The following is a 13,693-nucleotide window of genomic DNA, read 5'->3' as shown; positions in this document are numbered from 1 at the left end:
GACATCATGAGCATCAATCCACGCAATTGGGATCGATGACATGTATCAACCAAGTCAGCGAGCCTGACCACCCGATCCCGTTAGTCGCCTTTTACGACAAGCATAGTTGCCTTTTACAGCAAGTATGGGTTGCTGAAGACCTATTCTACCCCGGAATCTTCACGGGTCAGAGAGTTGAATGAGTTAGTTGGGCTAATACTGCTTTGAACAGTAGTTTAGCTACATCATGGAACTTATACAGTTTGTATGTATTTTTTTTTAACGTCAAACATGGAAATACTCCTGCATTATTGAGTCTAGAGCAAGAAATACGGTGAGTACTTTGAACAGCATTCCAGTTATATCACGGTGGGTCAGCTTGATGTGGGAGGAAAACCAGAAGTGATACAAGTCTTAGACGTTTACCACTTTGGTGAAATACACGAACATGTTTTGTCCTGACAAACCTAGAAACACAATCAGGGTCAACTGGGATGCGAACCCACAATCACAGGGTTGTGGCTTGGCCAAGGGACGCAACTCTGCACAGCGAATTATGGTGTCTCAAGACGACTGGGCCATCTATCCCCCTCCCAATATGACATAATGAGTAGAATTCCATGATGTTGGGGTATGTTACCAAGCATGACCTGATCCTAGCGACCTATTTTAACCTGGAATCCCCTTTGTGGGACAAGGGGTGGCACTGATGCCAATTGATAGTCCTATGATTATGAATTTATTATGTCAGTATGAAATTACTAAGCGTTAGTGTAGAATCCTAAGGAATCTCTGGAAGAAAATAATTAAGTATTATGACTGCACGTAGCACATAAGTGACAGTTGTCCGACATAGCAGCCAATAAGCATGAAGGGAACATAAATATACTCAATACCATGCCCCCAAATGAGTAATAGTTTTGTTCAAATCATACCACACAATGTGTGAGTGAGTGACAAACGCCGCTTTTAGCAGTATTCCAGCAAATATTATTGGGGAAGGGATAGAGAGAGACCAGAAATGAACTTCACACATTGTACCCATGTTGGGAATTGAACCAGAGTCTTTGGCGTGACAAGCGAACGCATTAACCACTAGGCTACCCGACCGCCCCCATACCATACCAATCCAACTTGTAACTTCACGAAAAAGAAACATTGTCTAACCAGCATTGCTTGGGAAACTCATCTTGCTGTTTCAAGACAGATCCCATCTCCTGTCTCGTGTACTGACCTGACTGTGGAGTCGCTGGATCCAGATATGATGATGTTCTCGTCATACTGAAGGCACAGCACAGATCCTGTGTGGCCTGTCAATACTTGGACACACTCCAGTGTGTTGCGGTCCCACATCTACAAACATGTCAAGCCATGTACTAGTACATAGAGATGGGCCAACCCCTACAGTACTGGGAGAACCCACAATATACAAAGTAATAAATCTCCATACACCATTAGCATTTACATGGAAGAATTTCTTATTCTTGATGCATTGATCTTCAAGTTAAATTTGTTTAAAAGATTTTTTTTATCTTTAAAGAGAATATATTGATATATTCATAGGATTTTAATATATATTCATTGTAATGTACATACATGTAAAAATTGCCATGCATAAACGTAAGAGCATGCTTAATTTTGCATCCATTCCCCACAGCCTATATTTACAGAAGCCAGTACTGTATGAGTCTAAAGCAAAACTGCACGTGAAGCACCATTTGCCAAACAGCAATTACAACCATAATAATTGAAATAAGAAAACCCTCTTCACCAAGTATCAACATATTTCTGAAGCCTTTCTTTGTGTGAACATTTAACTAGCCACATCCCTACAGTTAACATCTACAATATGACAACAGATCAAGAATTTAAAGGTTTTTCTTAAAATGAACCTTTACTATTTTTGCCAAAGGATCATTTGACGAGATTATAACAATTTTTAAACAATATCATTATAAAATGTTTCCAAAGTTTAAACTTAAAGTGCAAGAGTAAAGGAACAGGTTTCTGTTGTCGATTGGTTTCAGAAACCAACTAAAAACACTATAAGCCAAATAATGTCTTAACGCTTAAATCTAAAGGGCATGATGAGGGCGATGACAATTACCAAGCTGTTATGAGCACTATTACAGATATACGACAGGAGATACTTATGCATTCTACTTGGGAACAAACAAAACTGTCTTGATTAATGAGTCAGGAGTACTGATCAGGTCAACAGACTGATGACACAGCCAAGTCACAGCTTGGAGCTGTTCTTCTGTGGTGGTCCAGCCTAACACTGTACAGCTGCAGCCAATGTCATATCAAGGGAATGGCTAGTACATATTTAAACACTGCTTTCTAGGGTTTCAAAACATGGATCTTTTTTCAAGTGGACAGTCAAGCCTTGATTAAACAGACCACATTTGCACCTACATTTTCACATTTTCCATACCATCTTCCTTAATATAATATCGACACTATTTACCATGTAGGTCAACATTTCTTTCTTAAATCTTTCAAAATATACTCATATTGACATTATCTGAACTCCAGTTTGGAAAACAGAGATACTATTACTAGTTTTATCACTTCTAGAGCAAAACAGGTCCTGGTTGTAAAAGGCCCCCAATATGATACACACAATCCTGGTTTGGCTGTGGAAAGGAGAAATTCAGTAGCTATTGGGACTTCCATTCTTGTCAGCTCTTTCAAGCTGGGGGTACTGGGACAAATTCTTCTTTTAACATGTGGAAGTTTTGGATGGAAATGTGAAAATTTGTCAAGTGAAAATATTGATGAGAAAGAAAAATTAAGACATGAATAGACTTTTACCCAGAAGCCCAAAGGATAACGTAACGATGCTTACATGGTGAAAAGGGTTTCTTTTACTGCACTTACTTGAGAGAAAATAAAGCAATACACGTACATATACCTTGATAGTGTTATCTCTCAACCCACTGATGATCTTGCTATCATCATATTGGAGACAGTACACTCCCTTGCTGGTTTCACTGCGACAGTGAATCCTCTGTAATGTGTGGCGCCCTGTACGCCAGTTGCTCTCTATTCTCTGAAGAAGAAAAAATATCATTGTGCATTAAAATGGGAAACACATGCTAAAACTCATTTACCGTAGCTGTTTATATAAATAAATTACTTAAAATACAAAATTTAAACCTGTGGAAAATATATTTTGTAAACTTTAAAACACAATGAATTATGACTTAGTTAAAAAGAAATATTTGAAATGGGAATTTTTAAATCATAATTTTACGACCTACCAACATCAATTTTGGGTACAAAAATCTGTAACACCCCACCACCTCTAACATATCACCTTATAACTATGTTAAAATAATATTTGATAAATTTTCAAAGGGTAGCATATTTGAAATACATGAGACTTGGTGGACAAATGACTATGACACATAAACAGAACAAAAATATGAATAATGTATTGTCCAGGAACAATGTTGATAGGTATGCAAGTTGATACTTACATCAATATCTTGAATAATTTGGGGGTACAGACTTCTGTAAAATTTATGATCTTTTGGTGGTTCTCCAGGCTTGGGTTTAAACAAGAATTGGCACCTGGAAAAGAAAATGAATGTTAGTTACATGTTACATATAAAACCTGAATTTGAACACAAGAATGGAAGTGTTAAACTCACCAACATTGAACTTTGTCTAATTCATAGAATATTTGTTTCAACTGGAAACTAGCTTCAACAACTATAGCCTCACATGACCTCTGACCATAAAACTGACAATTCTTTTGATTATCAAACTCAAATGTTTACATACTGTAGACTGCTTCCATATCAGAACCTCTAGATACAGATTCGAGATATTGTGTTATTCTAGATACAGATTCGAGATATTGTGTTATCCTAGATACAGATACAAAAATATGTAACCAGCATATTGGTTCAATTCCATATTCTCACTGTTCTTGCCAGTTTTCATAGCACACGACAACCAAGCATCATTTTGTATGTCACATGATACCATACCATCAAAAACTGGAATTCCCAAACAGAAATGCAACTCAAAATTCACTAACACCTGCTAAAGTGTGTATTTTCAATCAACCATGTAATTAGACGAATTGTCAGCTTACATACCCAAACCATAGATCTTACAAGCAAAAGCACAATTGCGTTCATCGAAGAGGTTCAGCCGGCTCGTCCGGTGAGCTGGAACTGGTTACCTAATCCTTGTTTTTTTAGAATCCTACTTTTTGTTAAACCCATGCACAGCAATTACTGATTTTGAAAACATTGTGGTTACATCTCACGAGGCCAGATTAATTTCTGATCATGCTACGGCTAAAGAAAATTAATAGTCTTGGTTCTCAGGCACCACCCGCATCATCATAAAGTCTGCCACACATTTTGTTTTTATTTCCATTTTTAAAAAAATATATAAAATTTTTAGTACTTAAACACTTAACATGGAAACCAAAACGAAATGTGCAATGAACTTTATGATGATGTGGGCAGTGCCTGAGAACTAAGACTATTATTTTTTTTAATCCTAAAACCGATCATTACTCCTTGGCCACTGGTTGACCGAAGTGTACAAAGTTAATAATACTCCTATAACAATAACATGTCTAAGGACACATTTGGGGCAGATGGTTTCGTTTGAGATAGGCATGACATTCGAATTTGAGGGATGTCTACTGGATATCTATTGCATGTCTTGTCTCAGGCAATTTACATTCACTAGTACTGTAATTGCCATATTAAGTATCCAATAAGCACTCCCTGACTAAGTTATAGATCAATTTGTAAGTAATCACAAGCGCTTCCTACTAAGCATGCTTAGTCCGAACATTGCTATAAAATCCTTATTTTCTTGTGTACAGGGGTCCGGAAACCGTCATATGCGCCGGACATGTCCGATTGGGAATCTCAAATGTCCGGTTTAAAATATTGCTTACCGGACATTTAAATTTTTTCTGTCCGGACATTTTAAAAAGTATTGTCCGGACATTCTTAAATTTTGACCGGACATGATCAATAGTTAGGACTGAGCAATTTCTGTCTGCAGTTGTAACACAATGAAGATTATCTACACTGACAAGCTTTGTTTGTTTTGATTGCTGTAAATACATCGTACCTAGAACATGTAGAATGATAGTCCAATCGGTCAATCACTGTAATAGGCAATAAACTGAGTTGACACTGATTAATCGAGGATTTATTACTGAGAACATCTTGTTAATTTGAGTAAAATGTGTTTACAACTGTACATAAATACCTTGCATCATCGATGTACCTCATTATCCTCACAATGCTACGATACGTAACCTCAGACAAGAAGCGAAAGCGTGACGACAGCCAGTCGACCGATGCAGATCAGTCGAGCGGATCTGCCAAACCCTCAAAGTCTGAATGATCATTTTGTAAGTCGTGGCTAACGACTTTCACTTGGTTGACATACAATGAGGATTTGCAGATTTTATTGTTTTCAGTAGCTACTCGTATATTGAATCTTGATTGACCGCCATTTTGCTTTCTGTGACGATCGATATCAAATTTTTTAAGGTCAATAATTACGTACAGATGAAAAAGTATTCAAATAACTATTGCTATCAACGATAGTTTAGGCTTTTGGATTATATTATCTGTCTTGTTTTTAAATAATCTTTAGTTTTAAAAAAAAAACTTTTCCCGTGAGGTCACGTGATAACCAAATATGGGATAATAATCTCGATCCAAATGTTACGACGCGTACACTTGAGCAGACTCATGAATATTAATTAGACCGTTCACAACGTTGACAGATCGTTATTATAACAGAAACAAACGTATGTTTTCCATGTATATCTAAAATGATATTATTTGTTATTAATTGTCCGGTGAATTTTAAACAATTTAAATTGAAACAATTCATAATTCATCATATTATGAATACGTAACAACTTGTAATTTGTGTGTAAAAAGTCGTACTAAAACACGCTGTTTGAAGGGGGCGTGGCATAAATGAAAATGTCCGATTGGGATTGTAAATTTTCCGGACCCCTGCTTGTGTATACAGATTATGTACAGAAGACAGCAGCGCAGAAAGGGAATGTAAACATGGTAAATGCACAGAACTTTTTAGCTAAATCCATTTTTGAACTGTTTCTTCCCTACTGATCAATCTCTGATTTAAGTTATCGTGCAATAAGCTCCCCTGTCTATCAATGTTCTTAGTGCCTGATGCACATAATGGTAAATACGGTATGTGACATTCAATCTTGAAATGGATGTGGAAGTGTCACACCATGAATACTGTGAAGGACTTGTTTAGTTTGTACCTCATCACTACCTAAGACATCAAAAGCATGTGACTGACTCTTCTATTCTGCAAGCAACTGGTTGGGATTTTATCACTCATCATAATCCAAACGATCAAACATTGATTATGATTGGTTTTAACTTTGTATTTTCAAGATAGTCGTATGTCAAAAGATTATTTTGCAATTTTAAGAATCACGGTCCTTTCTGCATTTTACTTGTCTAGTATGTGCAGGCTATGTTAAGTTTGAACACTGGTCTGTAATCTGATTTTCAAGATACACAGAGTTATCATTCTTTGTACTAATCATGCTAATGTAGTACTTAATTAACATTCTGGCTTTGATGGGGGTGACTTTTTTGTAAGGCGACTTGTAAAGGTGATCTCACTGATAACACTATCAACATGATCAATAAAGAGGAAGAGACTTCAATGCTTGTTTTACATTATTGTATTGAAAGCAATGTGAAAAGAAATATGTTCAATATCTCTGAATTTAAGAAAATATCTCGACACAAAAACAACTGTGGACAAAATTATGATTACTGCTATATGAAGGTGGTCTGAAAACCAAATCTGCACCAGACAATCCAATGATTGACATCATGAGCATCGATCCACACAATTGAGATACGATGACATGCATTAACCAAGTCAGCAAGCCTGACCACCCTATCCCGTTAGTAGCCTCTTACAAGAAGCATAGTCGCCTTTGACGGCAAGCATGGGTTGGTGAAGACCTATTCTAACCCGGACCTTCACGAGTCTAATGCACTAGGTAACCCCGTCTACAGCTGAATGTAAACAAACAAACATAAGGTAACCTACCATCCTCTCCTGTCTGCTAGTCCCTTCCACAGACTGTCTGTCAGCACTTTGCGTTCTATGAGTTTCTTCCATAGGTTGCCCTCTGAGATGACACGGTACCACTCCTTACACACCAGCTCTGCCGCACACAGCGAGGGGGCATCCAAATAGCCCAAGATGTTCTCTGCCACATGGTCGAGACCTTTGGCTACAAACACACATACCATGCTGACATTAAAACCAGGGCTCAGTTTAGCTATATACATGCACCAGTGCAACCTATTATTGAACAATGCAACCTAATATTTATGTCTATATGCACCAAGTACATGTCAAAAACTTTCAAATTTGTGTCTAACCCTTACATGTCCACACAACATCAGACTCACTCACTACCTCAGAGCTTTACTTACCCTACGACATCAATAATCCCTGTATTAGGTGTAATTTGTCATGCTTTTGGTGGGCATGATGTCATTCAACTGTGGGTCCTTCAAGATTACGTGCTAGTTTCAACTTTCATAAATCTATGGATGGGACCAGAGTGCAACCTGGTTTTATCTGGTTCAACTAGGTTGATATGGCAACATGCACCAGGTGCAAGTTAAATCAAGTTTTTTAAATCAAGCCCTGAAAACCCACAAAGAAATGAAAAACATTACTCAATTTTCAGCTTTTCTGAAAAGAATTTTTTTTTTATCACTGTTTATCAAGATTAAAACAAATGACTGTAGAATTGGATTTCAGTGTTGAAATCAATTATTATTTGTCTTGTAAACAGGGAAAGTGTTATGCTGTCATGATTACTCGAAAAACTGAATAGCAGATTCATTGGTAATTGATGTTATTGATTAAATATCACTGCCATAACATACATGTATGTTTACCTGTAACCATGATTACAGCATGTAATTGTGAATACATTTCATAAAATGGAGCCATTTGACAGTTCCTATTTAATGCAACAAAACTCTAACTATCCACAATGAATTTCAACAATACCTTTCATATTCATTTTTGAAATTTCCAAAAATATACAACACATTAATCTGCAAAAAATATCTGAATACTAATATTATTAACAAGTCAACTATGACAAGGTTCGATGTAATTAAGTCATGTAGCTTCTAGGCCCTCTAATTCATCTCAATTCGACCCTACCAAAAAGAAGCAGGGTTCAGTCAAGGAATTCGGCCCTTTACATGCTTTAAGCGGAAATTTCAAATATTCCAGAGGTATGCCAACACAGGCCCATATAGCACATATGCCCAATTATCTTTGAAAATGTGGGCCTGTCTCCAAATTTGGGGCAAAAAGAACAAAGGCCCCACCTAGTAATATCCATGAATACCGTATTCCACGTAATAAGCGCCCAGGGCACTCTCAAAAATAGAAATAGGGGGCTCTTATTAGAATATTATTTTGGTGGAAAAAAACAGAGTTGAAAGATAAATTTCGTGGTTTATGCTGACAGCCTGAACTGTTTATATACGACATATTTTTCCTGAAATTAATTGCCCATAATTTAGGGTGTATATATCACATGTGCGCGTATTATACACGAATATATAAGTCTTGTGTACATTGATCAATTGGAAGGGGTGCTAATTGGGATTGTTCACTTGCCAATATATTAGCAAATATCGCCGTGGGCGCTTATTAGAGAAGGGCGCTTATTACGGCAAATACGGTAGTAATCATTGAACTAAAGAAGATACAGAGGTTAGGAGTGGGATGTGTCACAAACACTCCAAAGTATCGTGATACTTTAAATTTCACAAAGTCAATGACTACCATATCAATATAATACAACTCATACATCATGAGTACACAGCAACAATAGTAGTATGTTTCCCAAATTGTCTGCACTCAGGTTTCACAGGTTCATAGCATTCTGGCTGTCATGTTGGTTAACATTCAACCAGAAAGTGTAGACTCTAGGGTTGAAACGATACAGCAAAGTCACAATACGCTGCGAAACGCATATTTACCACAAATCACATGGAAAGGTCAAAAGTATGAATATTTCAGAGCAGCTTCAAAAGTTATCTGTAGATACATGTATATAGAATCATGATAGTGACTATTTTTAGTAGTGAATTTGAAAAGCTTATAAGAACACATTTTGCAATGTTTGATTGCCAAAAATGCTGAGGGTTGGGATGGGGTCATTAAACAAGTAGTAAGTAATGAATTTTAACAAATGTATCGTCAAGTATTGATACAAAAAAACACATATCAAAAACTCACACAGCACTGATGTATCGTTTCACCCCTAGTATCTTTCTTTTTTTGTTTATTGTTTAACATTGCACTCAGCAATATTCCAGCTACATGACAGCAGTCTGTAAATAATCAAGTCTGGACCAGACAATCCAGTGATTCAAATCATGAACATCGATCAACGCGGTTGGGATATGATGACATGCATCAACCAATTGACAAGCACTGTCACCTTTTACGGCAAGCATGGGTTGCTGAAGACTTATTCTACCCCGGATCTTCACGGATGTTCACCCCCTAGTACACTCTGGACCACAATAAGTGATATGAAAATGCTTTTCCTTACCTGGAAGTGCTGTGATAAAATCCCGCTGTAGCATGGGCCTAAGGTAAGCATTAATCTGTCCATGTTGATAATGACACATCCGTGATAATAAATGTTCAACAAATGCAATTTGTTCATATTCAGTCCATTTCTCAAACTGTGTGGTACAAATATCTCTCTCTTGTAAAAACTTCTCGGAATACTCTGGCATCATCTTCGTAGAACTCTTCACAACAGCTGCACTCTCTGCCTGGAGAAAGGCAAAACAGGGTATTATGATTTTTAACTTCTTCACTGCAAATATTTCTTTTAAACTGTGTTGACCAACACTGAATGTGGATTTGGTGAACTTCACTTTTGATGACTTGGATACCATCCTGAGCCTGGAATTCTCTCCCAAGTTTAATAATGTTGACTTGGCAAACACAATGTGTAAGTCACAAGAATGATGCAACTCATTGCACTGGACATCAACTATATACTTTTCTAAATGATAAATCTGTTGCTACACAAACACGAACAGGTGAGACGACCTCAAAAGTACTAGTGTCAACAGGTAAAGAACTCTCCCACTCGAACTAAAACAATTGACAAAGTCACAATTTATGACAAAAGATATTGTAGTCCTACGTCTATAAATATCATGCTTATTCTCATGGTCAACGATGACTGTAGCTTAACTTGAATACTCTGGTCAGGGTTAACTGCAGGGATTGTCAACTTCCTTGAACACGCTCTCATGACTAAGCAGCAAAAAACACCATAGTAATCATCAAAGCCAGCAAGTTTGAAACCCTGAACATGTAGCAAATCTAAATGGAGCAAAGACCTTACACAATGTTGACATAATCAACATAGAGTTGCTTGTATTCTAAGAGCAGCTGGGTCTATTACAGGCACGTAAGGTTTACACACCTCAATGTCGTCAATGAAATGCACCTGACCAATGGTCATCACTGGGCAGTTGAAAGGTGGTCAACTACCCTTTGTCCACACATGCTCTACTTGTTGTGACCCAGGATCAAATTGGATCTCTGGGTTGTCAATCACTGTCACGCATGACCACGCAACAACAATGAGATTTCTTCTCTTTTTCATAATAAGAGGAGTGTCCGATATTAGAAATCAAATTTTCCTAATAACAAAGGGATGATGAATACGGCTATTACGGAAGCTAACATAATGAAGAATAGGCTTGGCAGAGATAGTAATCATCTTATCTGCGGCTATTGATCACCTTGCTAGACTGTCAAGTATCCCATGTACCATCAACCATGTGATTAGTACATACACCATACACAGCTAATGTTTCACCAAGGGGTTCGCCAGTCAATAAAAATTTCATTACACCAGGCATTCATCAGGCAGTGCAGCGTTAGAAATGGGCACTAGTCTAGTAGTGATTGCCAAGCTGCCCAATAGTTAAGGTATCATACATGTCATAGGGACCAGTAGAAATATGCCATTTTTAAGGATTTTGCTACATCATTATAAGGACTGGTGGACTAAAACTGTTGGTTTCTATCGCTGCAGTGTTCGACTTTCATGCTAGAAATGTTGAAGTCTTATATCCACAGCACAGCTTGACTGTTAATTGTCAAAAACAACTTGAAAAGCCTTTCAAAATAATATTTTAAATCATGTCAATGACATTTAAAGAGAGCAACTAACATGGTTTTAAGTCTACTTTTCAAGGTCAGAGCTCAAAATACGCTGCGTATTTGCATAAAATATGCATTAAATAAACTGAAATATGCAGACAAATCCTAGCGTATCAAATACGCAATAACAAAAATAAATATGCTATTGAAAAAAAACTAATGAGCATATAATAACTTATGTAAAATGATTGTGTATGTTACAACTGTCAGATAAAGTGATTGAGTATCACTATCAGCCCATTGCGAAGTTCACGTACCGACAGTTAGTGGGAAAAACTTGTGACAAACACACTCAAATACGGATTGATTCCAATTGAAATGCATCTCATGACCAGTCAACGTATCTTAAACAGTTGGTGATAAAATAATGGTGCCTTTCTTTCAAAGTCAACGCTAGGTTTTGCAAACAAAATGGCTTCCCGGAGCTGCAAGCAGACGGGTATACTACTATTGTTAGTTTTAAATAATTTACAGAAATTGTTATGAAACAGGTTAAAATACCCAAATGTCAAGAAACAGGTGGGTACAAAAATTTGAATACCCTCTAAAAATTGTGGATACCTTATCAAAACCAAACCCTGCATAAAAATACCCAAATAACCAAAAGCTGATCTTGAGCTTGGAAGGCATTTTGACAAAGCTAAGTGCTCTGCCACGCTGTAATCAGCACCCACAGACTCAAGGAGCAGGAGGCCCTGAATAAGCTCTGCAGACCCTCAATTAGAAAAAAACAAAACTGCAGCTTACACAAATTACTGTGACAAATAAATCAACATGTAAATTTACTGCAGGCTGTAAGGAGGACCCTCACAAATTTAAACCTGCAGGCCTAACACAAGATCTACCTGCCACTTGCCTTCGGGCAAGCATCTATTTCAAACTGTGCTTGGCAGGTAAACTGGTTAAAACTCTTTGAAGTTGGATTTTTTCGTTAAAAGTTTCAAAATGAGAGGTATTGCAATCAATGTAATGGTGTTAAACTAAGCACAGAAGTTTTTTTAACCCTTCTTATTGGTCCTGTTATCAGTGAAATATAAGTCTGTATATAAAGCTGTAATAGTGGTAATAACTATAAATAAATGGAATGGGAAATTTGTAATTCCAATCTGAGCTGCAGGCTTGTGTCTGAATATCGGCCTCTGAGCACACAACAAGCCTGGATAAATCACTGCCGCCAGTGGCCCTATACATGAACAGTACGTCCATGGTTAAACTATACAGACTCAAAACTGTGAAATTGCTAATGTCATTCCATTAACTTGTTTTTTCATAAAGATAATATCTTGGCAAGTTTTATACTAAATCCTTCCTCTGATATTTGATATATCCATTATCCAGCTGCTGCTGGTGGCTAACTTGGTTAACCAGAACAAGCCTTGCAGCATTATCTAAAAAATCCCCGCATAATTGGCATGTATGGTAGTGTTCTAATGACATATTGTGAGTCAAGATATGAAGCAGTGACTCTGAAAATCTGACAAAGTCTACACCATCAAAAATATATTATCAAAGAAAATGGACTTTATTCTCATTTTATGACATGTCAAAGCAGAGCAGAATGGGAGCGTTGCCGAAACTTTTCATTAAATTATGATGTCACAGCATTGAAACCTTATCAATGTCGCTGCACATTCCAAACTGACAGAAATGTGCAACGTCCATGTTTTAATTAATAAAGATTTTATAAAAAGTTTAAATTCTCTGAGTAAGACAGAGATCCTTAGACCAAGTTTGACGTGTTCAAATTTCAGTGCCATGGACACATACTCCTGATCTTCACAAATCCCAGATTGAAAACTGTCCCAAACTCACATATTCAAATGAAACTAACATGCTGTGTTTTAATTTTCACAATACTTATGTTGAAGAGCATCTGTTTACATCCCACAAGTAATGCTTTCTTATTTCTGTGTCTACTTCGAGTCTTGGTCAGAGATGATGCAGCAATTTGCATCCTGTTTAACAAACTCTAAACAGACCCTCCATGACTTCTTAATATGTTGCTACATGGTAATCTGATCAACCCATCAAAGAACAGGTCCTAAAACATGATCAAAAGCTTTGAATATTTAGTACTTGTTACAAATATTTTATCAAAATTGACTAAAGGTCTAAATTTTAAGGTTGTCTGTACAAATGAAGCCGATTTTATGGTTCTTACTGGCAATCTCAGGTAATCAGTCACGCAAGTCATGCATTGACTATTCACACCCCTGTATGACAACTTATAACAAAAATATTGACCTCAAACTTATTCATACCCAAGATCATGTGATTCATGTTCCAGGTATTAAAAAGAATCAGTCTTTTGAAACATAATTAATGGGCCAAGAGGTCCTTGAGCATTTTGAGGTTTACTAGTAGAGTTTATAAAGGTCTAGAAACTAACAGTTTTCGTCCACTAGTCCTTCATAATGATAAC

The 13,693-nt window shown here is 36.9% G+C and overlaps 1 protein-coding gene across 2 annotated transcripts in view; it reads right to left on the bottom strand.

The window, feature by feature from the left end:
- Nucleotides 1-13,693, bottom strand: part of LOC139452169 (F-box/WD repeat-containing protein 1A-like) — a 28,949-nt gene that overhangs the window by 8,260 nt on the left and 6,996 nt on the right. For both annotated transcript variants that reach the window (XM_071233523.1, XM_071233522.1), the window contains exons 2-6: nucleotides 9,632-9,860; nucleotides 7,084-7,270; nucleotides 3,465-3,558; nucleotides 2,891-3,034; nucleotides 1,214-1,332 (exon numbers count right to left, since the gene is read on the bottom strand). In XM_071233523.1, coding sequence (XP_071089624.1) covers nucleotides 1,214-1,332; nucleotides 2,891-3,034; nucleotides 3,465-3,558; nucleotides 7,084-7,270; nucleotides 9,632-9,860 — 773 coding nt within the window. The remainder of the gene's footprint in view (nucleotides 1-1,213; nucleotides 1,333-2,890; nucleotides 3,035-3,464; nucleotides 3,559-7,083; nucleotides 7,271-9,631; nucleotides 9,861-13,693) is intronic.

This window comes from Haliotis cracherodii, unplaced genomic scaffold (assembly GCF_022045235.1).
Source record: "Haliotis cracherodii isolate W230 unplaced genomic scaffold, xgHalCrac1.p SCAF_9, whole genome shotgun sequence".
In the NCBI taxonomy this organism is placed as follows: Eukaryota; Metazoa; Mollusca; class Gastropoda; order Lepetellida; family Haliotidae; genus Haliotis; species Haliotis cracherodii.
This window is presented reverse-complemented; position numbering and strand designations above follow the sequence as displayed.